This window comes from Acanthaster planci, linkage group LG13 (assembly GCF_054643075.1).
Source record: "Acanthaster planci isolate LZ-2023a linkage group LG13, COTS_SCS, whole genome shotgun sequence".
NCBI lineage: Eukaryota > Metazoa > Echinodermata > Asteroidea > Valvatida > Acanthasteridae > Acanthaster > Acanthaster planci.
In genome coordinates, this window is record NC_141789.1 from 11,277,179 (window position 1) to 11,304,694 (window position 27,516).

The following is a 27,516-nucleotide window of genomic DNA, read 5'->3' on the forward strand; positions in this document are numbered from 1 at the left end:
TGTTATTCTTCCGGTAATTACGTGGTCTCCGATCCAGTGTTCTACAAAACTTCAATTATAGTAGATCGCAACTCCCCTCAAATTCTGGGAAGTTGCAAGACTATAGGATTGAGGAGGTCTAACTGTTTTGAACTGAATATCAGTTGACGATTTGGGTCGACTCTCGGAATCGGACTCTTCTGAGTGCGGGTAGCGCTGTAAATCGCAATATTCTTAATTTTTGTCCCAAACACTTGCACTGCCAGTGTAGAAATTGCAAGCTCGCAACGCAAAAAGGCACTGATGCAGTCTGTAGTCTGAATGTGAACTTAAATTTTGTCTCCATCTGGCCAAAATCGTCGGCAGATTCTTAGTCCGAAAATTAAACAAGTGCAGCTTACAACTTCTAATTTTTGAGCGGGAAAAGTTCTAAGTAAGTCGTCGGCGACACCACCAACTATCGCGCTAGTCATGGTTTGGTACACTTCGTAAAAACAGTGCGATGAATCATAGATGTTTGACCGACAAACGTGAAGGGATGCACGCGCAATCTTTGAGAATAAAAGAATTCTGAAAAAATTGCATTTCACTTTTCGAAAATGTTTAGCTCATGGCACTAGTGGGCTATTCATCACGGCTATAAAGCGATGGTTTCCCCATCATCAAGGATGTAGTGCACTCTTTCAAGTCTCACTGAAAATAGTTTAATTTTTTGATAGTTCAAACTGGGGCTCAATAACGTTCGATCCAAGCCGACATCTGTGAAGTTTCCCAAATAAAAATTAAGTTATTGCTTTTAGTTAATCTTTCTATTTCTCTTCAATGTCGGGTAGGTTAGCCCAGTACAGTTTTTTTAATTATTCACACAAAAAACAAACTCACAGCTCGAAAAGTGTTTTTTCCCAATTCAGTACGCGGCCATTTTAGTGTCTATACTTCCCGAACACTTAGAGTCATGTTTCAACGGTAAATTTATCAACTGTCGTCAGATGCATATGAAAGCCCCTCAGAACCAGTGAGTTGATCCTAGCTACACTCCTACAGTCTCACCATTTTTTCGGCCAAAGCATCCCGTTTCAAAAGAACTGTAAGGACTTGCTAGGCCCACATGTAATGAGCTCACATAAATGCGTACTTAAAATGTTTATAGCGCCCTCTGTTGACCAAGCACGATGGAACTCGTTGTTATGGTACGCGTACATACGTCGCATGCCTGACATGTCAAAATTTCCCTCCACGAAACGGCATGGTGACGTGTATAATAAGCCTCGAACCACCCGTTTCGCTGATTGTGGAGAGAGTTTGTTGCCACTGACGCGTGCTGTAGACTCTAACCGCTTCATCGTTGTTTGGATTCAAGCTGTGGATCAAAGACAGAAAGAACACACCGTTTTACATGTAACGTTCACGTTATTCTTGTAAAAAGTTGTAGAGTGTGCTTCGTGACTGTTGAGCGGACGGCCTGATCCGCACGTTGGCGTGGTTATTGACACAGAGCAGGCATGGATTGATTGAGTCGTTCATAGTTGAACCATAGTTGAATGTGTTATGTAATGTACACATGCACATCGTACACGGGATTTCTTCTCATTACTGAGACGTTAACGAGAGACTGATCGAAGCATTAACCCCTGAAGATAAAAAGATTATTTGGGCGCGTGACAAGTGGGTAGGCAGTCAACAGTTGTGCAGCACTGAACCGTACCGGTACCGCAGTTCGTCTGCGCAGCAGCTAGGCCCAGTGCCTAACGAGATTTTGCAAGTTGTGGGCCTACGTACATGTACGTTGCCTCAGAAATGTCAGGTAAGTTTAAACGGAAGCATGTCGTATACTTCTATTAAAAAGTGCATTTGATCAGCAATCTACCCTTGGCTTGGGCGTACAGCTTTTTTTTTTTTTTTTTTTGGAGGGGTAGGCCTAGCAGTGCCTAGTGTATCCACGAGTCACCAAACATGTAATAGGTGCACTTAGTACTTTGACCAAAATTTGTTCTTAAGAAAACTAAATTTCTGATGGCTTCATTCTGAGTAGTTGAAAATTTGACTTAAATCCTACATAATAATAATGATGAGAATTTATAACACGTCAAATCCGTCACAAGTGACGCTCGAGGCGCAAAACACTTTTACAAAACTAAAATACACATGTACATGAATGCATCAAAAACAAGATGGCAGTTACTGAAAAGGTCCTAACAAGATACAGTACACGGAATATTATGAAGAACATCGCATATAACCGAAGCAGCAAGAACGTCGTCTGCAAACGAGTCAAGTGGGATTGGCTGTAGTAAAACTTACATCACAAAATTCGCGCACAGCGCACATACGTTACAAATGTCATTTTATGCGGTATTGGTAATACCCTACTTCTAAAAACATGAAAAATCTGCCAGTTACTGCCACTGAGTTAGTGTCTCTTGAATGAGGAATTATGTTTTGCATGAATTGCTTTGGTGAAGTGATGCAGTTGGAAGAAAAAACAATTTCATTTGCCATAGCTTGATTTTCCATCGCAGTCTCTTTTTCGTTCACTTAGTTTTTAACTGTTGTCAATTTCATTTCAAGATGCAGTGAGGCATGAATTTTTTGTTCTTTCAAATAAGTCATATTAGCATTAATATGAGTAACTGATTAGGACGTTATGACAAAACTTCTCTTTCTAAGTGTATTTCTGAAAAAAAGTTGCAAAATACAGTGCCGCAGAATCCGTGCCCCGTAAGCAAAGGAAATCTCAAAATGTAAGGTGTGCGGAGTGCTTTTTCAGGCTCCATATTTTTCGCCCTGAGTTGGCGAAAGTTAACCAGAGTCGTCATCAGTGCCTGTGTCAGGTATCCAGCGCCAAGCGTGAGCAAACAGTGATCATTTATGCAAGTTTTTGACACTTTCAACCGGTTAATTTTTGTAGTTAGTCTACATAAAGTAAAGCGTTATGCTCTGCAGATATTTTTCATGAATTCTCCCAGGAAAAGCTTTTTAATTTCACACAAACGAAAAACGTTGAAAGGACGATCATCAACAGTAACTGAAGACGACGGACGAGGAAGTTGGATGCGCAAATATTTGTATGCGCGAATTTAGGATACTCCACAGTATTTGAATATAAATTTCTGTGCATCAAGTGACACACAAAGCAATACATGTACATGTATGGTTGGTAGGCCCTATCACATCTATAAAGCCGTAATTGTATGAATTATTGAAATGAAATTTGACCAGTTTACAATCCAAAATATCCTATGCCATGTTTGCTGTTGTACTGGCTCAGGAAACGAACATACATGTACAATGCAGTGTTGGGAAGGCAACTCCTCATATGGTTCTGTGCTATTGTTTTTATTGTGAATTCATATTTTTATTGTGAATTGGTATTCATGACATGGAATTTTTGTCCTGGAGAGAATTTTCAGGCATTTTGCCCTTTATAAAATTTTCCAGGGCCACAGAACCACAAAAAAGAAGTGGGAGATGTCCTACTTTTTACCTTGGGATGAAATAATGTGGATATTTTTGGACTGGGGGATAAAACGTGCTTGTATACATTGTAATAGTACATGTACACTGATCAGACCGTGATCGTGTGCCTCCAGTTCGATGGCTGACCACCCCACTCATTGTACCATGCAGTCACCTACTCCAAAAATACCAAAAGGAGATTCTCACCGGGCCGTGTTCTGGTTCAGTGAAGGAATTTGAGGTCAGACGATGGAAAATTATGTGTTTTGAGATGTAAACTGTAGATTTGTAGATACAGCTTTATTCTGTAATGTATATGTATGTGTACTTGTACTCTTTTTTTGTTTACTTCTCATGCTCCTGCTATGATTTGTACTGTTCAGCACCCAAGAAGCCAGACCCTCCGGTTGTGGGCAAAGTAACACACCACACCATTGAGCTGTTGTGGGACGCAGCCGGCCACGCAGACAGTGTGGACAAGGGGGACGGCAGACTACGCTTTGCAGTGCAAGAAGCGGATAGGATTCAGGGCTGGGGAAACGTATACACGTGAGTGTGTTTTTGTGCTTGATTGCGTTGCCTGATTTAGCAACAAATTTGAACAGCATTTCACGAAAATTTACAGCTTCAGCCAAAGATCCACTGTGTACACGTGTAGCAGAAATGCCTCAACTGCAGACAGGCATTTGCTGAGGTGGTTAAACATTATATAGTACACATGTATGTACATGTACATGTATACTGGTAACTTGCTTCGGTCTGAGTTTTGCTGTACTTTTTGGAAAATCTTGAATCAGACAGTTCCGGAAATTTCCTTTTTTTTAAACTACCATCAATGCTTTAACTGATATTTTCCCTGCTGAACTTGACCTTTCTGGACCGGTTACTGATTTCACTGCAGGGAAAAGTTGGCGGTGTACACTGCCGTGCAAAAGTCCGATCGCACCTACGTGTACAAAATATTTATTCCTATTAATCATTAAATGCAATAAAGATGTGAATAAAAACTATGCCTGTGTCTTTGGTAATATCCATATTCCAATAAATTCATGTTTTATTTCATGAATCATTTCTTCAAAGTCACCAAAATGTTAAAAAATGACATCGTTTCTGTTCTGTGTGCACAAAGTGAATGGAGAGTATCCTCATTAACATATCGTTATCGTCAAAATCCAAGATGGCGGCGCCCCGTTTCCGAAAAGCATAAAGGATGGCCCACGGATTGTGGTGTGTTTAGGCCCTGTGAGCGTCAATAACGGCTTGACACCTTCTTGGCATTGAAGGCAAGAAATCCTTGATAATTTGGCAGTCCAGTCCCTCCCACATCCGATTTAGAATCTTGAAAAAGCCCCTTAATTCTGAGGCCTGTCTTCACGCTGAACGCGGTCATTACGGGTGACCGTTCGGGGCTCGCGGGCCAGGCCAGCCGCGCTGCGCCGGACTAGCTGTCTGACTTTCGGATCCATGCATGACGCTGGGCTCATGCCTGGCAACTTGCCTATGAAGTCCACTATCAGCCAATTGGCTTGATACAGCGGTGAACTGCAACGCGTGTCACGCTGGACAGATCAACTGCGAGCTCAGGGGCGATCACCAAGCGGGCGATCACGTCTTGACGACCGCATGCGGAACCCGAACCTGTCGCCCCTCTCGGTCGTTGCCCGTGCACAGCCAGATCTTGGACGGACATCAATGGAAATAAACTCCCTTTACGTCCTGAGATCAGTTCTCACGTAATACTCGCCGATTCCGAGTCCTCTCTTAAGGAAATCCCCTCCCGGTGCCAAGGCCCAATCATCCCTTTTCATGGTTGGTAAGTGGAGTATTCGGAGCTATTGTTTTGTTTCAAAAGGTCATAGGTAAGCGATTCAGATGCGAAGGAGAACTCCTTTCATGTAGCCTGGCCTGTCTAATTTCCATTTTTGTGAATGGGGGTTCCAGTTTGCCTCATAAATATGAATTACAAAGCTTTTCCCGCTGCGCGAACTTTGTTGCCATTGGTTTAAATGTCAGGATAATGATATTCATGACCTCATGAATACGTAATGAGGCAATCCAAGATGGCATTTTAACACGTTGCAAAAACCCGTCGCGAAATCATCGTCATTATTGAGTGGCAGAAATGTTTTCAGACACTAGAAACATGAATTTATTCGACTAAAATAAAGACACATCACATAGGTTTGGTCCTTTATTCACAAATCAGGATATTTTACAGGAAAACAGTTGTTTGAAATCGTGCACTCGCGTGCGATCGGACTTTTGCACGGCAGTGTACATGTATTTAATTCTTCTACATGAATTTCCTTTCCTGGTGTGATTATACTGCCGTTCACTGACAAAGCAAATGATGGTACCGGCACATTGCTGAAGGCAGTTGTTCTTCACATGTCCTAACTTATGTACATGTACCTTGGCCAGCCTCCATTGGAAAACTACCGTACATCCATGTGCATACATGTACATGTAGAATTCTTCCCCCAACCACCTGATCACAGCCCCCCAAGCACCCCTTACAAGTAGTTATCGGTATGTTACTTCATAACTTTTGCTTTTACTCTTTTTTAAAATGCTTAGCTTGGGAAGAGAGATTACATACTGTACATGTACATGTAGTATCGTACTGCCCACATCTGTAGATTTCTTGCACGATGGTCCATCTGGCCTACATGTACGTGTACTTTACATTACGTGTACTGCTACATGTACATGTATGTATGTAAATGTTTGTACTCAACTTTGTACACCCTCATGTCACCACAGATGTCACAAGTGAAATGCATTAATCACTGTGTGTAGGCACTTCTTGAAAAACTGCATAAGGGCAATGCCATGGTTATGTTACGTTTTTCGTGTACTTTTGAATTTCTTTTGGCTGTAATTATCTTCTTGTAAATGTTCAGTTATTGTTAACTTAATGTCTAGGGCATACCTATGCCTACCTAATAACCAAAGATAACAATATAAAAGAAGCATTAAGCATGACACACAAGGCACACAAAATCAGTTACTCATGTTACATTTTTGGACAAACATAAAAAGCCAACAAGCTTGAATCAAAAAGTCTCCTAATATCAACAAGCTTTGGAAGTTCTTTTGACTGAATTAAGAACCCTGCCATGGGGCACAAATAGTGAAAGTAATACAACTCTTTTGGACTCTTTGGTTTTCTAGAAATCTACGAGACATCTGGTTACTCACGTTACGGCTACTCACGTTACAAAGTGCAAAACACAGAAAAGGCATAAACTAACAAATTAACTTAACAAATTTTGACCTACTTATGAGAGGTATCATTAACAAAATATCTATTAAATTTTTTTACATGCAAAACAACTTTCAAGCATGTTCTTACCCCAGAACTGTGGGGTCCGACATCCACCCTGCTACATTCGTGGGAGCGGGTCAGACGTTGGACCTCACAGTTCTGGGGGTAGCATGTTCTGCCAATGCACTTTCTTTATAGATCTCAACCATCTTAGAGGCTTAGAGAGATAAGAGATCAACAGTTTGCATAGGTCATTTATCCATACGGAAAGCAAATGTGGATCTTAAAGTAACCATGTAATCAAAGGTTCTAGGCATGATGGAACTAAAACTTCACTGAAAACTTGAAGTGGCCTCGGTCGTTCACAACTGCAGGTGCATCCAATTTTGTTACCAGCTTTCCTCAAAGTTGCAGTTTCCAGCGAGATGCATCACTGATACTTGATATTCATTCTTACCACCACGGGTAACCACTTCTCCTGGGTATAGCACCCCATATAGCATCCCTGGATATAGCACCCTCTAAAACAGTAATTAAAAGACAAAGAAACGAGTCCTTGGTGATTATATTTCTGCCTGGCCATTAACACATGAAATAACCGATACTGAGCATCTTCATAAAGCCCAAGTATAACCCAGTATATTGCATACTGTACAAATATAGGCCTACATGCAAATAATCTGATGTAAATTTACTTCAAAGAAACAATAGATACAAGACAGAAATCTTTCTGCGTGTACTTGGTCAGTTATAAATTATTTATAAAAGCAATTTCACTAGAACACATTTGTAGGATTTATGAACATGATAAAGAAGGAAGGATAGGGACTCACAAGATCTGCCAAAATTGACAACACAAGCCTCCAAAGATGGTCAACAGTACTGCTTTTCTTCCATGTACTCATTTCAGACAGTGTGCAGTGTTTAAAAATGGGAAATTTGCATGTTAATTCCTTGTAATGCATTTCTGTGTGTTATTTGTATCTAAAGCATATCCGTGTGCGAGAGTCTCCTCACATAATCTTCACAATCTTCAATAAACTTGCTATTCCTGGTTACTCACGTTACACAGTTACACATGTTACAACTTCCATCACCGCCCCATATTGAACAGTGAATTGTCACATCATAAAGAACCCAGTTGTTACATTGAGAGTCACCAAGAGAACAATAATTAAAAGTGGTAACTATTGAAACTAAGAAACATATTCACTGGGGGAAAAAAGTCATATTTTGGTTACTCACATTACACTCCCTAGAAGTGCTCCCATGACGACCTCATGAAATAAGTCAAGCCACTCCATTTTTAAATTCTGAATTCTAGCGTCATATGTATTACAAAAAATGCATAACTAACTCGATCATCCTTTAAATTTCCGTAAAAAACAGAGAATTTCCCACTTTTGGAAAAAATACAGTTCAAAATTACCGTTCCACTTCAAATGACCATTTCTCCAAAAATTCTTCTATAATTCTGTTATTTTAAGTTGTTCCACATATTTTGAACCATATGAATCAATATTTTATAGATAACCGCTTTCAAATATGGATTTGAAATTTTAGGGCCATGTCCACTCTTTCATGGAATTGCCCATAATAAAAATATGACAGACACCCTAGTGTGCGAGCGCACTGCAATCCCTGACACATTGTAGAATCATTCTAAATTTCATGAACTGATTCGCGTACATATACTGTACATATGTGACAAACCTCCTTTGGGGAAAGAAAATGCTTAACCCTAACCCCCCAGGCCTTTTTACAAGGAACCATCCTCAGTCCTCCCAAATCATCCAGTTTTCTACATGAACAAATTACATTCAGCCTCAATCCTCCGAAATCCTCCAAGATTTCTTGAAAATGTTATTGGGGGTGTGCCTACTGCCTCAATCCTTTAAACTCTTCTGGCAATTCCTCTCATTATGGGCATTCTTGAGCAGTGCGGTTGATTCAGAACAAATGTTGGGCTGAATTCATGTATGATTGAGCAAGAACAACACAAGGTCTAACTTACATGACCTTCACTAATGGCATTCTTTGCACTCGGCCATGCACTTTTTTCATTCACCCTCAATCCTCCAAAATCCTCGAAAACCGCCCAAAGGATTTTGGAGGATTCCGTTTACTTGCGGGGTAAAGAAAACTTGTACAGGTCTACATGTGGAAACCTTTGGGGAAATACAGAGGAGTTTCACTTTCTGAAAGCATAAAGGTTACAGACTTTATGGTTACAGGTTACTATTCATGAAACCGAGACTGTAGTTCTGTAAAGTTTGTGCAAGAGGAAAACACTACAGTAGCCCTGAGCGTAAATTTGTGGTGTTAGTGACAGTGTGCTCAACAGAAGTGAAGTGTCCCTTGGCAACAGGCTTCCCCGCTTGAAGAAATACCCAAACACAATACCAGTGTCCTTCCTTAACTGAAGACAACAAGGGTTAATCCCAAGGGCCTGCACGGCAAAGGGAGTTACCCAAGGCAGTAAATGGTTCCTGTATTTCAGAAGGCCTTGTTTCCAAAACAAGAAGCCCTTCAGTCCTTCTTGGGTCTCAGATGACTCCCGCCAGCACAAAGGCCCACCCCTCCCAGATGCGAGTGGCCCTGTAATGAGGAAATTGAGCCGACAAGAGATTTTGTCACTTGGAGAAGCCCGGTCTGGTGGCGGGAATTTATTTTGCTGAGTCCTACTGTTGTCGTTTAGTGTTTCAGTCCACTGCAATTAATGAGAGTGGACTTCATGCCCCCTGGACTGGTAGTTTTACGGGCCTGGGTCTAGCTATTCCTGATTGACCAGTATTGTATTCAGGTGCCTTGTCCACCATTGATTTGCTTCGCACTATTGTCTCCAGCTCTGTGGTTCTTAAGAGGTAGAGCCAGTGGGGTGCATTGGCATTTCAGCTCTTCTGCACTGCCTCTTGACAAACACATCAGGATCCACCTTTAGAGTCTGTAAATGACCACTTAATTGAAACCTGACAGGTTACCAGTATCAACAAAGGGATGCCTACAGTGTAACTACTTTACCTGTTGGTTATGTTTTTTATCTGAGAAATTTCTTCCCACTTGTTGTGATTTCAAAAGCCGTGGATTTCAAATCGAATGAAGAGTTGTGTCATCATTGCTGTGGTACGGTACATGCACTGTGTGTGTTGTACTCCAAACTTACCTAAAACATTCCTCTAAAGTAAGTCCAGCAGTTACAGTGTGTTGGCAAGTTCATGTCTAGTACCAAGGTTTCCCCTGGGGTAATGATATGTGTGAGGTGGTCAAACAAATTTCACCAAAGTTGTAGTACCTAAAACAAAAGCATATGTTTCAATAAGGCCTAAAATAAATTCTATACAAATACGTGCTCAACAGTTTGTACATATATGTATGTACATGTAGGCTAATACTGTAGTACTGTTACATTTGCTCCAAATTTCCTCTAAAATAAATCAGTCTTGTATTCTGTGTTCCTTTTTGCCACACTGAACGATTTAAAACAGATCTCTTTCAAAATATCTAAGTTATTTTGATTTTTCCTTCCATATTTGTCCATTTTAAATGTGAAGGGTGGTAAAATTCAACAAAAAAGCCTGAGGTGGTCACCCAAGTCCGCGAGGTGGGCTACATGTACCTCACACTTGAATACATGTCCTGGTACATGTACAGTACACATGTACAGTGTTTGTACCAGTCAGTACATATACCTGCAGTCACATATGATATTACAAACAACACGTGTACAGTAATTTCAGATCATTGGTTATCTTGAGCAATTTTGGATGATCTAATAAAGTGTGATGATGATATTCGCAACAATGAAGAAGAAAAGGAAAAATATCAAATTGATAACCGCCACATTGAGCGAGCTCGCGCACCTGGCAGAAATTTACCCACAGTGCTCTGTTAGCTGTGACCGCGCGTGACGTATTTCCTTCACTAAAATCTGTGCAAGGCCATCAGCCCTTGGCAACACCCTGTTTAGGCATTGGACGCTGAGCAAAGTACACTGTACATGTATTGTGCATTGGCACGATTTTATTCTGATCAGAGAACTCCTAGAGCATGTACCGGCACCTGTATGTTCTCAGTACATGCCCAATGTATTTACCCATGGTGGTTTGCAAGCGAGAAAAGTTTTCCACAGAAAGCAAGCTTGTTCTAAAAGAGGGAAACACCACTAGTCTCAAGGGTATTTAGAGGGGCAGCGCAAGATTGATCAAGCCTGACTGGTAGTGGCCTGCCAGGAACCAGCTTCAACCATAACCTACAAATTCTGTCTTTTTCCTTCAGCAAGCTGTTAAGCAATTACTTACTGCCAAAACGTACACATGAAGAATTTATCGCGATATGTGTATTTCTTGGAGAAGAGAAAAGATTACTACAAAATTGAGTAAAATGGAGTGAGCTTACTCCTTCAGTTCCTCAGGAAAAAAAATTTCCTGTCTTGTCCTGGCAGTGTTTTTCCCTAGAATCCATCTGCAAGAGAACTCAGACAAATGCCCCAGTCTGGTGACCTGTCTGACCATGTTTGTGGTGAATTATTTGTAGATTAGGAGCACAGCCTGTTTGTTTACAAACACTTGAGCCACCCCCAGGATTTTAAACAAACACTGACTGAAGAGTGGGTGAAGTGCATCCCCACACCCCCAGATCAAGCCAAGCCTGCTGATTCATTGAGCTCTTGAGATGGGAATGTTTCCCAGCAACCTCTACAGCAATTCACAGGTTGATTTCCAATCTGCTCACCCCTGTGAAAAGAAATGTCATCATTAATTAAGTGAACCTGTTTAGGTAAATGTACATGTACATTCCTCATTTATGTGCTGTTAATTAAGATTTTTCTAACTAAACTTTCACACATTTAGGCAATACTTTGCTGAAATTGAAAAGAGATTATTTCCTTTTCTTGAAGGTAGAAAAATGGGGAAGAGGGTGACTTTTGTTTGCCAATCCTTCCAAACCCTCTGTTATTTCTTGAATATGCTCCCCGGAGGATTGGCCACTTCCTCAATCTTTCAAAAATCCTCGGGTAATTCATGCCATTATGCAGTGGGAATGTTATCCTGGAGTAGTGTGGATGATTTCTAGTGTTTAATCAAGGCATGAATTTATACGTAAGTGAGCATAAACAAGGCGAGGTCTAACCCACAACCTTCACACAATGCATCCTTCATAATCAGCTTTCATGCCATTCCTCCTTGATCTTCTCAAAACCTCCAAACCGCTCAGAGAACTTTGTTGGATGAAGGGGGGTTGGGCTTACTCCTAACATGGAACTTCAGATTTGCTCTGATGGTTTTCAGGCTTGGAGGGATTAGTTTTGACTGTGAATGCCATACTATAGAATGGATTTACCTGGAAGCGGGGAGTATACAGTAGACTTGCAAAGGCTTGTCAGATCTCTGTCTCCATGCATTGTGTACCTGTACTTATCAAACAGGTCATGCCCAAATACAAATTAACCCTGACAGGATAACTCAATAAAAGAGGCCAACCGAGTGAGTACTAGCTGTTTCCCCTATGGTTATGAAGTTCTGCAAGTTTCAACATTGTAGATTTGTGGATTAAAGGGTTGCTGCACTCATTTCAAATAAAAACCTTTAAAATGCACCTTTGTGTCTCAGTTAACTTTATTTTCAACTTTTGTGTCACTATTTCAAAGGGTATTTTTCTGCCCTTTTGGGTTTCATGCTAATGAGTATTTCCATATTCATGAGCAAAACTGTGATGCGATCTCAAGAAGAAGCCTCAATGTTACATCGGTTTGTGCCCAAAATAATGCTGCATTTTTGTAGATTTTCCTAGACTCATTTATCTCTTCTTTGCAGATTCATTGTTTATGTGCAAAGCATCAACCCCTTTCTCAGACATGTTTTCAGTAAGTAAATCCTGGGTTCACAATTTGAGCAGAAACACCTGTGTACTAAACTATGTCTTCCCTTGATGATGTCACAGCAACAGCACCCTCAGTTGTCAAGGATTGCATGGATAATTTTGATTGTCTAAAAGTACATGTATGCACATATATGCTTTCAACCAAATGGGAAAGTAAAAAAGTTTTAATACATTGAAGAAGAATACTGACTCGAAGTCATTGCAGTAATTCATAATTCATTGCAGTTATACTGCATACAGGTTTGCATGTACATGTATGTAGTTTGAATGACACAGTAGAGCCCTTTACAATTACATGTACATGCAGTGTTTCAGCCAGTCATATTTTAGTGTAGGACAGTTTACATGAACATGTGGTAATGGCGACTGACCGGAGTCTCACGGGTCACATCCAGAGATCCAGGGGCCCGCTTAAGGGGATTCCAGATCGCTTTTTTTTTTTCAGTCCTTTTTTGTTCCTGAGTGATTTCAATTTTTTTTATTCTTTCAGGTAAAAATAAGAAATTTTCATAGTGACTGATGTTTTTTCTGGGATTTTTAAGGACTTTTGTGCCGGTCGCTTGGCTGTTTCATCCAGCTTAGTGACGGACGGTAAAATGCTGTGTTGGTGATCCCCTACGAGCACAGCGATAACAGTGTTTACTTGTGTCCTACACATGTACATGTACGACACACATACCGTACATGCTATTCCTGTTTGCAGTCCAAAATCGACAGAACAAAATGTCCGTCCCAATCTCAAAATGGGCATTGATTTTTATTTTAAAACAGGAATCGCTCTCTGGTCTCAATCCCAATATAGCCTCTGCACTGATGTAAAGAATGCATTGGGCCGCGGAGTGCCCAAGGCATAGCAATTTAGTGTAAAACCAATGGGGAAGCACAGCTAACATGACGGTACCAGTAAATTCCTGGTCCCCTGTGCCATATATACCCCGGTACATGTACTGTACATGTACGTGTAAGCACGACTACCTGTAGGCATCCCGTAAAATCAAATCAACTTCATCTCAGCTTACCTGGCACACTTCCACACCAAACTTCATGTAACATACCGATTCCAATCAATCAGGGAATACTTTTTCATAAAATAAGTCCTTTTTTTTACACTCAGCCCTGTCAAATCAGTTTAACTTTGAAGGGAATTGTGGCTGAGAACTATTTCCCCTCTGAATGAAGTGCCAGATTATTAAATTGATTTTTTACAAACCCTAACACCTGTTTAAGTTGGGTGCTGTCATCTTGAGGCAGATGGAATTGGAGTGGAAATAAAAACACCTGGGATTTGCTGAGAGAATTCACAGAGTTAAATATTTCAGAAAGGTCTTTTTACATGTGAGTCTTTGTTTTTCAAGGCCAGGGTCCACAGTAGGACCAAACAGATTAACATTTGAAAAGTCTTTTTCTGCCCTGTAGTAAGCTTAATTGTATTCCTGAACACATGGAGTTTACACTTGTAAGTGCATTATTAGTTAGTGCTTTTATGGCATGTGGCAAAGGTGAACTGTGAAACAGTAGAGCCTAGGCACAGAGTTTGGCTAGGACTGCAGTGCTCGCACTGTAACATGGGATGTAATGTACACATACATACGTGCACTAGTACATGTTATGTGTGTAAAAGTGCATAAAGAATGAAGTACTAAAGCTGGTCTAATTTCCGGTGGATTCTTATTTTTCTTCTGATTTTGTCTTAAAAAGTTGGGCATATAGATAACTATTAGCTTTTTGGCTTATTGCAAATGACGCAAATTATCATTTGGTTTCATAAATTCATGTGCATTATTGTCCCCCTTTTTCCCCTCAAAATGAGTTTATGATCATATACTTTTTGTCTGTTTTATAAACTCATAACGAAAAACAACTCGGTGGCCTCACATTTTACCGAACAGCCCTTCCAAATGTACCGGTACCATCATTCATGATTCCAGTTGAACCCCTGATTTAAAAAGGAAAGATTTTGGAGGGAGGAAAACTGGGATGGATACACAAGCCAAAAGAGAGTGACAGGAAAGTCAGCTTCTTTTGTCATGTAACAAGAAAAGGTGTCTTTGACGGCATTCAACCACTGACCCCCACAAAGACAAATTAAGATTTAAAGGGTCCAGTCCAGGCGATGAAGTTTTTCTTAGATACCCGGTCTGCTTACAGTAGCTGTATACTCCTTCACAGTGTAAGACCAATTTGACATCCTCCTTGGGCTAAGTGTGTTGCAAAGTATTTATGTTTTTTCAGATGACAAAGAGCACTGGTGCTGTCAAGCCAGGGAAGATGATCAGATTTTCTGTCCCAACTGGGAACCCCAAATGAAAACTATAAGAAGGGTTGATCGTTAGCTTATCGTCATGCTCTCACAAAACAATGAATCACCAACGGGAAGGCAATTTAGGACAGCAAAATGTCAAAACTCCAGCAGTTTTCGTCCACTAATCCATGCAGCATTGAGGTTTTCTGCATGTACTTGTACAGTACACTGTACATTGTACCTTTACCTTCAGATTTACTTCTGAATAACAAGACATAAAGTTTTGAATTAGCTCACAATCCAAAATGGCATTTAAATCTGTAAAAAGCAGTAAAAAAATTAAAATAAGGCTCTTTCAAATAATGGCACATTTATAAGGATTGTGGTAAAAAATTGCGTTATACAGAGTCAGAGTTGTAGGGTTCTAAGTTTTAAGAACAGAAAAACTACTATGCTGTAAGGGTGCAGGTGCAATGTACATGTACAATGTACATGTATATTGCACCTTTGGTAAGGTGGAGCTGGAGCCTACTCTTTGTACATTGTAAGTGTAATGTACAAAATGTACATGTATGCCAAAATCATTCTGATAATACAATGAAAACTTAACAGTGCACCCAGTTCAAGTACATATTAGTTTTGAGGTTTTGTTGGGGTTTGATATGCCACTTGACAGCGTGCGTGGCAACCAGATTAACCCACTCTTCTACAGAGGGCACAGTGATCATGCATTTATTGGTTTTTGATAAATTTAACGTTTTTCTGATGATTTTGAATGATTCCATTAGTCGCAGCACTGTTGCCTGCAGGGAACACTGTTTTTTCTGCATGGTGCTTATCACAGTCTGTGTTGCCAGACTAGATTGTTAATGTAAAGCTTTTAGCATTAACTTTTCCAGCATGACCAGCAGCACAGATTTGTGGACAAGACATCTTGCTCAATAAACTGTAACTGAGAGCAAAACATTAAATCATGCCAGTATTTATACATGTAACAGTGTTATTGCGTCCCTACTTCTTTGACCCAGCCCCTCTCCCAAGTACCCGTACATGTACTGTATCATGTATAAACCTGTCAAAACTCTACGGGCTTATGTACATGTACATATCCACATGTCAGAGTCTGTCTTATCGTAATATGAGTGTCCTTGCCGCTTCATCCGAATGGAAATGTTTTCTTCATTTCAGCGGCTATGCAACAAACAACGTCTTCCAAGGGCTGGAACCCAACACCCTTTACAAGTACCGGCTCCGCGTGTTCAACAACCACGGAAGTAGCGAGTTCAGCAGAGTCGTGACCGTCTCGACAACAAGTGAGTAACAAATTATATCCATCATAGGTGTCAGTCACGAGCTATACACACATGCATGTTTGTCTCAATATCTTCAGAGAGATATTGGATAATATTTAATCCGGATACATCTAGATAGAGGAACCTGTATTCGTCATTATGTGCACAATATTTATTTCCCATGTACAGCTACAGCGTGTGGGAGTGATATTTGAGAAGTGAGTCGATAATTAAAAAAACTCTCGGTTCATTTAATACCACCTGACCAGTGTCGTTTCTTTTGATTGCTGTTAGAATGCACGTGTATGTACATGTACAATGTGTATGCGCAGTTATTCATTAAACTGTCTATATACTTTTAAAACCCTATATGCATTGTACTGTACTGTATTTACATGTACATGAAACTTGATTTACTTGTGTTTACCTAAGGCGGTGTCCGAAACAGGCTTCAAGAGCTACGGCTAAGTCTATTGTCTACGCGTCTCCACACATTTCCAGTGTAGCAAAGACCTAGACCTAGCTCTAGACAACAGATTCGGATGCAGCCTAAACTGCCCTAATACATTTTAGTCAGGAAACTTTCAGACTGTCTTCCAAAATCCATAATTTGTTTTCAGGAAAGTAGCATTTGGCACATTATTTGTACTAAAACTCTGAAGGGACCATTGTATAAGCCTTCTGCCTTTTTGCCCTGCAACAGACAAACGTATTTTTGCAAATCTGCCTGTACAGTATTGACTGTTTGTCCCTGAGAGTCAGTTTTATGTTTGGCCTCCAACCTTTCGTTCATAGAGGAACCATTGACTGGGGACCAGCTGCACAAAGCGGTGTCATTGACTCAGGATGTGAATCGCGTGGCCGAGATTCTGGAGTCAGGGGATGTCTGGGTGGACGTACCAGACACCTTTGGCCTGTCTCCCCTCATGCAGGCCTCCCAGAAGGGAAACATTGAGTAAGTCTAGAGTGAGTTTGGACCCGTGCTGTTTGCCTTGCCAACTGCATTTACTAGGTCTGTGGTTGAGCTTGTCGATTCGAGTAACAGCATATTCAGCTTTTAATTTAGGAGGGCCTCAAAAGTTTTGCACTTCCAACATACCTAGGGTTTCTTTCAAGCATTGAAAGTTTGTTTTGCTTGTTAGCTTTTGTACTTTATGTAGCACACCTCTCCGGTATACAGTACATGCACAGGTACATGTACATCTACCTTGAATAGAATCACTAACTACCATTACAAAGAAAAGAAATCAACTTCCATACAGCATAAGACATGAAAAGAACCAAACCTTGCTTGGCTATGTGACTCAATTTGATCAAGCCTTCAATTCAGACAGTCCATGTAGTCAGTTTCAGGGTACCAACTAAACACTTGATGATAACCAGTTCCCATGCTTCCTGTAAATAAAGTTGTCATGCACGTTATAGGTTTGATGACAAGTCAAATTTTCAATGTAACTTCCCACCCCGTCCCTAGCTACCATATTTTGAACACATACATGTAGTGTCTCTAGCTTTTTACACTACCGTTCATACATGTACATGTACCGGTAGCAAGTTATGGTCAGTAAAACATACATGTAGCACCCATACGTACTTGATTCTTTTCTGCTCTGAACTTGAGGCAGTGTCCTTGTTTTATCGTGCCAGTTTGATTAACATTTGTCTGGTGTCAATAAAAGTGTACATAAATTAGGTGCATTCATGAACACATTCTCTGCTAATTCATGTAAGAATATTTTGAAACAAAAAACCCCAGATTTGATTTGATTTGTTTTGATTACTGTATGTATTTTGCCCTGCCTTTTGGGGGGACAATATGCCGTATGAGAAAAAAAAGGTTGGATTTTTCCGAGGAGAATTATGTGAAGTGGGTAGTTCATCAAACACCCCTGTGTAAACAGTGCGGGCGTGTTGCGTGCGTCTGCGTGTCCCTGTGCAGTGCTTGAATAGGCATGTGTACACAGTGCCCTCCTGTCACCTGAAGTAAACGTTGATGGGAGGTACTTGTGTCAGAAGGGCTCGGCAACATGTCTAGTATTTACTGTGTGCCCATGCGGCACAGCCAAGCCACCACTCCTGTCTAAATGACAGTCCACTGCACGTTATGTTGCTGTGCAATCGACAGAATTTGCGGCATGTCCAAAAAAATTATGAGAAATGGAATGCATGAACTACATGTACAGTGACTGATGTTCTCATCGTTCAGATCTGGTTCATGACTACAGTTGTGAAGCATATGGAATGAGTAATGACTGTAAGGTTCATCCTGTGTTAACATTACCATGATTACGGGGTCTTTTACCTGTTAATTTACATATGTGCAACATACCGAGTCATCCTGTAAAGCATGTTGGTTTTCATTAAAAGCTCGGTACAAATACATCTTTTAAACCCAACTGGTAAACTGACATGATTAATACATGTAGTTTGTTGTTTTGTTTTTATTTGCCTACACATATTTCGTCACATAAATAGCATTTTGTTGAAAAATTGAGAAGAGAATTTGAATGCATGTACATTGTTGTTTAATTCAGCCAGTGTTCTGTAGTTTAAAATGCAAAAGTTACTGTAGCTTCTTTAAAGTCTCAAATTCCCATTTTTGTTAGCAGCCCACCAGACAAATCCCCAATCATACACTCAATAAGGCGAGACACTGTGCAAGATGCTTTCAGTGGGCATCAAGTCCCATTGTAAAGTTAGAGTGAGTTGGCTCTACCATCTCTAACTGCTCAGAGGCTTCCAAAACCTCCCCGTCAGTTTGAATAGCTGGCAAGGTCAGGGTCAAGATGGGAGTGCCACAGTTGCCCTTTGAACAGGTGTTTTGAAGGTAGCTTTCTCATCGTTGGTCATCTGCAGAATGATCGAGACGCTGCTGAGATACGGAGCCGACGTCAACGCGGTGAACGGAAGCGGGAAGGACAGCCTCATGTTGGCTTGCTTTGCCGGCCACTTGCCAGTGGTCAAGTTGCTGCGGTCCTACAACGCCTCGTATGTGAACCGGGATAAAGGGGGCTCGACGGCCATGCACTGGGCAGTGGACGGTGGCAACGTGGCTCTGATCCAGTCCCTGATTGCTGATGGAGCTTCGGTACGTAATGTAGCCAGAGCAGTGAACCCCCTGGGGTGAAGTAGGTTTACGTCCCTACCAGTACCTGAATCTGTAATTTTGACTCCCTGTAATATTTGTCTGGGGGTTTCCCTAAAGCTTATATTTTCTTCATTGTCTTGTTATGATAGGTGCTAGGGCCCCTAGAGCGATTTTAGATAACTAATAGAGCTTTACCCTTGTCAAATAAAGAATGACTAAAGTGCACAATTCGTAAGTTGAATTTTTAGCAATCTAAGTTTTACAGTCACCAACAAAATTACAGTTCATGCAAAATTGTATCTCAGAGCTTTCTACTAAAGCAAGTCATCACAAATCAAAATGATCTGCTTTTCCAAACACGGATGTGCTTTCACTTTGCCCAGTGTTCCCTTCCTTGAAAAAGTGTAACGAGTTTGAAATCTGTGCTGTCTTACCGAGCAAACAAGAGTTCAGAAGAAGTTCTTTCTAGCTTGGAAAGGATGTTGGTATTGTGCTTTTGGACAAGGGCACCATGTTTTGGGTTCAAAATACAGGTAGCTCAGAGTTAACACTGCAGTTAACTATGCGTGACCCTTTTCAGGAGTCTCAGTCTGTTCATCGCACCAGTAGCAAAGAACAGCCGGCAAACTCTGATTGTTAGTTGACCTTCAACGTGTTCAAAAGCTATTTTATCTTAATTGCGCGGCCCACAAAATTAGCCAGAATGCAATCTTCCCTGTTGTCACTCTTCCCCCCCCCCAGGTCAGTGAAAAGGACTGGGGCTCAGGCTGGACACCCCTGCTTCGCTGTGCTGCCATGGCTGGCGATTCCAGTGTTGCCAGGGTGCTCATCAATGCGGGGGCAGAGGTCAACGTCAAGGACAAAGATGGAAAGACGCCCCTGATGGTACGACCTTCTTTCATCCTCTTGTTTTGTTTTGTTTTTGTTTTTTTCAGTTGAACAATAGATTCCTCTGACTGCAGATGGAATTTGATCTAAGTGAGATACATGTCTGCTCAGGTCCCTTCAGCATGTTGAGTCAGAGTCCCGAGTGCCAACATTCTTCAGTTTGTCAGATTCCGGTTTGGCAGATTTCCAACCGGGTAGTTGTTCTGCTGTTGGTTTTAAACTGACGCACATAAAAGTATTGTAAATAAACTGGCCTCATAAAATCCAGCACTTTCACATATATCACAAGCATCCCCCTAAGGAAAAAAGGCTGAATCCTTGTCAAATTTAGTGCAAATAAATACTGTTTGGAACAATCTACATTGTACGCGTACAAATGGATTTTGACTTCGTGTATTACACTGTTAGTAAAACAGGATAATGCACCATAGATGGCTTCTTGTCCACAATGTGCTCCCTTGCTTGTGTGTTTTATTTCCGTCCTTTTTTAAGGAGTTTCAATAGTGTGGCATTAGTGGTGTTAATTAAGATGCAAAGTGACTTCAAAGGGATCAAACAAACCCAAATTAGATTACAAAAACTATTAAAAACTGAATGACTCTGAACCGGAGACATGCTCAAAAGCTTTTTCATGATTTCCAAGTTTAAGGTGTAAGGTTTTTTGGTCACAGGCTGTAAAGTCTAAAAAAAAATACTCACACGTGTAATTGAGAGGTACTTATTTTTGCTGCGGGCCAGTTACTTCTTTCCAAATGTAATAAATAGCAATTCCTTGCCTCAAAGCATCCAGCGAAGTGTAACCTTTGACCATATGTACAACCATGAGATCCGGTAAAGGTCCCGGAATGCCATTAAAAGAAATTCTCAGGTGTGTCACATACAGTGTACATGTACCAGTACTTCGCAACCTGTGAATTATGACTCTGAAAATCTATGGCATTTATCAAATTATATTCACGACAGTTGAAACTGAAACATTTATGTCCCTGGGAGAGGTGGATTTGCACATCTGTACACATTACCCTTTGTCAACTGTGGGAATACAGATAGATGTATATTTTACTGCTGAGAACTCACTCTGTGTCAAGACCAATAAAACAAAAGCATTTTATGATCCCCACGCCAGCCAAGCCTGTGAACCAGTTGAACTGTCATAAATATGATTTGAAACACCCATTTTTGACCAGAAATGTAAATTACACGTAGTACAAAAAAGAAGTAAACGTCATGCTGGCTTCACTGACCTGATATACACAAATCAAAAGGCCAACCCCTCCCCCCAAAAAAATTGCTTTCCAGAGAGATTTCAATTGGATCAGACCACCAGGCCTTCTAACTTTTTTGATTTACACATTTTGGGGGTTAGAAATAGAGAGGGTCTGTTTGTGTAACGTGGATCCAGGTCTCGATAGTTGTCCCAAAGCTGGTTCGCTCCATCCATTGGGGGGGCTTCGGGGTCAGTGAACCAATATACAGATCACAGATCAAGAATCAGGATCCTTGTGAAATGGGCCCCTAGCCAACTTCCACAACAGAAGCTCTGACCACAGAAGTTAGTGTGGGCAAAATTACTTGTTAAAAGCATATATTTAGGGTGCTTGAGAAGTCATTGGAAATCAGTTGTTGTCTCTTATTGGAAAAATTGCAAGGATTCCGACCTCTCAATCTTGGACCTCGATGACAAGCTGTTCATGCAAATATAATCAAGTCTTCAAATATAGCACGTACCAAATTTTCAGATCAAACCTTTTTTTTATCTACAATTATACCCAACTTCACATCTTACTCTTGAGTACCCTCAGAAAGGAGCTTATACTGTCCACTCACATGATAAAACACTGTGGAATGTAGTATCTTACTGGGTGAACTCTGTATTAATAAGTCACTGAACTCCGCTGAAGGCCAGTTATTTAAAATTTATGAGCCAAAATTCGCTCAGTGAAAACATATCTGAGACTGGAAATTTAGAAGAGCAAAATGTCAACAATTCCAGCAGTTACTTTGACGAATTGGTGCAACATTGAGGTTTTCTGCTTAGGAGTGACAGCAAGGATTTGCTCATGAATACATGAATATCTGGAAATTTACCCAAGCATAAAACAAAAAAGGCACCAAAATAACTTTTTAAAATAAGAAAACAAAACAGAAAATATGGTTAATGGATGCCCAAAGGTACATTTGCAAAGATTGTAGTAAACAAATTACATTGCTTAGACCCTTGAAGATAATTTTATGCTACATTTTATTCTGGACCATTTTTCTGTGTTCGTTCGCTGCAACTCAGATTGCAAGTTTGAATGGCCATGTTTCCCTGGTGCAGCTCTTGGTTGAGAAAGGGGCTGACCCGACAGTGCGCACCGAGTTTGGCATGTCTGCCGTCGAAATGGCACACTCGTTTGACCGGAAGGTGAGAAAGTTTAACGCCACACCAACAACTGTGTATGTGACCTCTCATAAATACACAGTTGTGCTCAATCAGTATGGCATGTGCAGGTCTGATTTTTGTCAGAATTTGTACAGATCAGCAGTATTTTACGTGTTTGCTAGAAATACAAAGGCATGGGGTCGTTTTTGTCTGCTTCACCATAAGAGGGGCACAAGTTTAGTTCAACTGCATTTTTTCCCCCGTAAAGCAGCATAAAAGAAAGTCGTTGTTCACAAGTGTTTCATGCAAGCTTGCTGTAACACTCAGTGCTCAAGTTAGCTCTTCTAACGTGTAGTCTGTAGCTGTATATCCAAACTGTGTTGGGTCGGTTTGTTCATAAACCTTACAGGGTGATTTCAGAAATGAGGGGTCCAAAAGTGTGACATTTTCGTGTCCGTGTTGCATCTGACCTTTGTTATCTGACATGGAAACATCCCCGGAATTGATTTCAAACTATCACTATTTGTAGGGCAGGTGATTTGCATTAATTCATTACTCTTGGAAATCAGAAAATGTGTTCTGAACTTACAAAACCACATGTCAGATATGACAGGGACACAAATAAAATGGACCCCTAATTTCTGGAATTACCCTATACCACGCCATGCAGGCTGTCATGAAATATAAGTAGATCATCCTAGGTATAAATGAACGATAAACATGTACGTCTTCCATAGCGAACTGGATTAGTGCATGTGATGTCAAGCTGAACATTGCAAAGTCTGTGGGGGCCTGATAAGGTTGTGGTCTAAACCTGTGAAAGGTACTGTGATTATGTATGAAAGGTAAACAAAGGATCCAATTAGTTGTGCATTACAAAGGCGTTGATGTTTAACTTACCAATTTGAATACAAAGGTTGTTGACGTAAGAAATGCTGCAAACACAGGCTGACAATGGGCTGGCAGTGCCCAATGGTGCCCGTAGCAGCAATTTATTAAAAATGTTTGCTAAAGTCGCCTGGCAGCAGTAAGTATGCGCGGGTGGAATCATTTTATGATTGTTGGGCAGATATCACCTGCTTCAATTAATCAAATGCTGTAAATTGTTGTCCTGATCGGTTGGCAGACCTGGTGCTCTACTGTACAAGGTCAAAAGTCAGACTGTCCTGCACATCAGTATGTACATATGAAGCCCTGCCTGTAGGGCACCATCCACCCTTGCTTCCCTTGGGTACGGTCTTGTGCCGTCTGCTAACTCCTTCCCCCTCTTGCCTGCAACTGGGGACCCCCTATTGTTCCTCTTTTGTTTATTCTTTAACTTTTTTAGAAGACCCCCCATATGTTTTGTACACAGTTGTCAATCAGGGACACTCTGTCAATCAGGGACCTTATTGTCCCCTATTGTTCAGGGTCCCCAATTGAATGCAGAAACAAACCCCCCACACACACACATACAGTGACTGGACTGTCTAGAACCATGTGATGTCCTCAAAGTGCACTTTCTCACATTAGAACCGCAGACTTCTCAATACATGTATGCACGTATGCCTGACATGCACCCATGCCTGACATGCACCCCTCTGATTTTAAATTGCGGCCTAAGGTGTGAAGGTTTGTTGTGAAATGAATTTCACATGCAAAAAAGATCTTTTGTAACTGAGTGGAACATAATCAAGAAACCCCTTTACTTCTTAAGGGCTGTTGTCTTTTTTAGTACTTTTATGTCCTGTTGCCACGTTTGACATTCTTAATTTTTCATTGCAGGGCAATTTGGGTGACAACAGTTTGTCATCCACTGTGAACCACACGTCGATTTTGCCTGGTAGCTGTACCTAGAATGTTTTGTGCACAGGATACCAGTGGTTGATAAACAGTTGTTACTCAAGTTTGCCCACAAATTGTTTATTATAGCAGTTTGTATTATTTTGGCACATTTTGGCAACCTTTTAATAAAACAGGCATGGCAAAATTTTTTGGCTGACCGTTTGAAGCATGATTGCGAAAGATTTCTTTTTTGCATAAGATTAAAGAAATTAGAGTGATATTACATATATAATTGGAAGTAAAGACCAGTAAGCCTTTTGCAAGTTAAATTTGAATAAAATCGGGTACAATGAGTTCTCTGCTCATATAACTATTTGAATTCCCCAGACTAAAGACACTTTTGCAATGCCTCATAGGATTGGATAAACACTTTGTCAAGAATTAAGCAAGTGAAAGGGGAAAAGTCAACAGCAGAGTATGCTTCAATACTTCATTGTTTGTATTTTTACATTTCAGAGAGTCATGAAGTACTACGCCGAGATACTAGAAAAAGGCAAGCTGAAGAAAGGTATCGCCTGCAGTTGATCAGCAGTGAATGCAATCCTTCCAACTACCAGACCATCCATTTTACGTATTACGGCCCGCAGATCTCACAGTGAAATCCCCTGCGTTGCCTTTTTTTTTTGAGCAAAGTTCTGCCCTTCAGTCTGGCTGTGGACGTTGGACTTAACGTGGGGTTTCGTAAACTTGTTAGCCTCCTGCCAATCAAAGCAGCCTAGTTCTAATTTATCACTTTATCTTTTGGATCAATTGTTGATTACTGCAGTACTGACTATCCACATAGTATCCAGTTAGGGGTATTGAGAACTTTGGTGAATAGAGGTACAGCTACAGGTAAATTTGTAGAATGATTGAGGCTTAGCAAACTTTGTGGTTTCATAAGCCAGGTGTTCACTGTTCAGGATGCAATAAACTCCCTATAGTGTATGGTGGTGTAACTGGGGATACTTTTTTTTGGGGGGGAGGGTTACGTTGGCGCCCTCATTTTTTGAAGGGAGGTACTCAGTGCGTTCGATCACCGTTGAAAAGCTGACCAAGGTGGACTTTCACCAGAGTTTTTCCTCTTCCAATTTCTGAGTGGAGGGGCATGCCTTCCATCCACCATCGCCCCCTTAGTTGCGCCACTGGTAGTGTAGCAAGAAAGACCATGGATATTTGTGGTGGGGTCCGCTGTCCTGCTTATGTATCATTCTCTGTGAGCCTCAAATTAATTTGCTACACGCTTTAATACACAGGATGGGATTAACTTTGTTTCAGTACCACATTTATATTCAGTTGGATGCTAAGCATGAACAAAGTATGTACAAAGTATGGGGTTGTGCATCGTCCGTACAAGAACATGCACATCCAATCTTCAGGTTGTGGACAGTGTATATAAAGTACAATGCCGATTTATGATCAGGACCTTTGAGCTGGTCAAACATTACTGTGGCCAGTCTTAAGTATTGTGAACAATCGCCACGGACATCATTGGACCGTCGCAATTTTGATGAAACATGCCAGATTTGCACTATAGTTTTGTTTATATTTGGAAAGAATGCAAAATTAAACAAGCAGTAACGTGGAGATTTACTCTGAGGTACCTTCCAAAACAACTGCAAAACCTTGTAAAACTTGAGATAAACCTAAGCTTACCGTATGTTTAATTTCGCTTTCCCCCAAATCAGTTTATTTCGCTGAAGTTATGACCATTTTCTGTATCATTAATTGTGAGCAGTTTTTGATATTTCAGTTATCTTACTTATGCTCTTAATACAGGGAGAATGCAGGCATTCAGCGTCTTGATTACAAAACTATACATTTTCTTGTTAGTGAATGAGTTACACAGTGTGAGCTGAGATTTTCCTCATTTTTTAAGATATTTGTTTTATTTTTTAATTTTTTTTTGGAAGACGACATTTCAGGCATTTAACCCCGTTGATTCTGCATCAAAGATATCATAGCTTTCACATAGACGGAGTACATCCATTGGAGCTGCGGCTCAACCACATCTACAGGCAAGTACAGGTGCAAATGATAGTTGGACCTCCACTCAGTTGCACACATGCACGATGTCAGTTGTTGAGCTGTTTTGTAAAATCTCACCGCAACTCGCATGTTGTATTCAGCTGAGACTTTTGCAGCGTACATGGTCAATATCATTTTGGACAGGTTTATGTTTTTTCATGTGAATTGTTTCCTCTATATTGATATATTGAATTGGCCCAAATTAGCAATGTGACCATGCCCCAGGGCCTGGTTCCAGATGTTTGACTAGATGGTCCAAACCTTCTGACATTCGGGCAGTGTTGGTCAAACTGTAGTCAACCACAACTTGTACAGTCGTCACTCGTAATTGTCCCGTAAAGTTTGTGTTACCAAAAGGGTTCACCTTTCGTATTGAAGGGGGGGCGTGACCAAGTGGTTAGGATGATACATGACCAGAGGATCAGGAGTTCTAATCTGGTAGGCCAGTCCTAAATTGTAGCCATGGGTGTGTCACTTCTGACCCCTACCTTGCTCCTACTGGCATTTGCTAGTGAGCTATCTTTTATGGACTGAGATGTCATCCAGGGGCAGTGGAAATATTCTCAGTCATTTCATGCCAAGGAAACTGAAGATAAAACATCTGTGTGACAGGCCAAACGGCTTCAGCAAATATTGCTCTGCTTGCTTATCGAAAGGCACAGAAAAAGGGGGCAGAGTCACACGTAAGAGTGAGGATGAACCTTGAATACGTGTATGTAAAAAGTATGGAATGTCTCATCCCAAATCCCAGGCCTCCATTTCCCTGTCCAAACACCCCCCTACAAATTATTCTTTCATCTTTCTGAGCTTCACTGCCTGAAACAACGTTCTCCCACCTGTCAAATTATAATTACCTATATTAAATATTACTCAGCTGATAACTGTATATTTTGGCCTGAATTTAAATATTAAATGAATTCTTCTTGGAAAATCCGTCCAGAAGTTGACAGTTAAAAGAGTTTGGCCCATCAAAAGGCTTGATTTTACACTTGCTTTTTAAGTATTCCAATGTATTGCATTTATTTGTTAATATATGCATTTCAGTTACAAAAAGTGTAATTTCAGTTTTTAAAAATTTAGAGTTTATTAGAGCAGCTGTTGTAGCCACGTTCCTTTTTTATACATTAATCGGTGAGCATATGTTCATTGTACATATTTTGATGCTGTCAAGGCCAAATCCCAATAAAAACAACACTGTCAATTCTTGTTCCTCGTTCGATTGACGAA

General features: G+C 40.7%; 1 protein-coding gene across 1 annotated transcript; it reads left to right on the forward strand.

Annotated features, from left to right (window-relative positions):
* Positions 1-1,187: 1,187 nt before the first annotated feature.
* fank1 (fibronectin type III and ankyrin repeat domains 1) lies at positions 1,188-27,516 on the forward strand. Its single transcript, XM_022242054.2, has 8 exons — positions 1,188-1,783; positions 3,819-3,984; positions 16,014-16,138; positions 16,913-17,072; positions 18,974-19,205; positions 19,947-20,090; positions 22,378-22,500; positions 24,739-27,516. Exons 1-8 carry the CDS (start codon positions 1,759-1,761, stop codon positions 24,805-24,807), a joined length of 1,044 nt encoding a protein of 347 aa, XP_022097746.2. The 5' UTR covers positions 1,188-1,758; the 3' UTR covers positions 24,808-27,516.

What these genes read in the sequence shown, in the direction of transcription:
- fank1 (XM_022242054.2), top strand. Translation starts at nt 1,759, where the DNA reads ATGTACGTTGCCTCAGAAATGTCAG. An exon ending in CGTTGCCTCAGAAATGTCAG is followed by an intron (nt 1,784 to 3,818) that starts GTAAGTTTAAAC and finishes TGTACTGTTCAG; the next exon opens with CACCCAAGAAGCCAGACCCT. An exon ending in ATGGAAAGACGCCCCTGATG is followed by an intron (nt 20,091 to 22,377) that starts GTACGACCTTCT and finishes GCTGCAACTCAG; the next exon opens with ATTGCAAGTTTGAATGGCCA.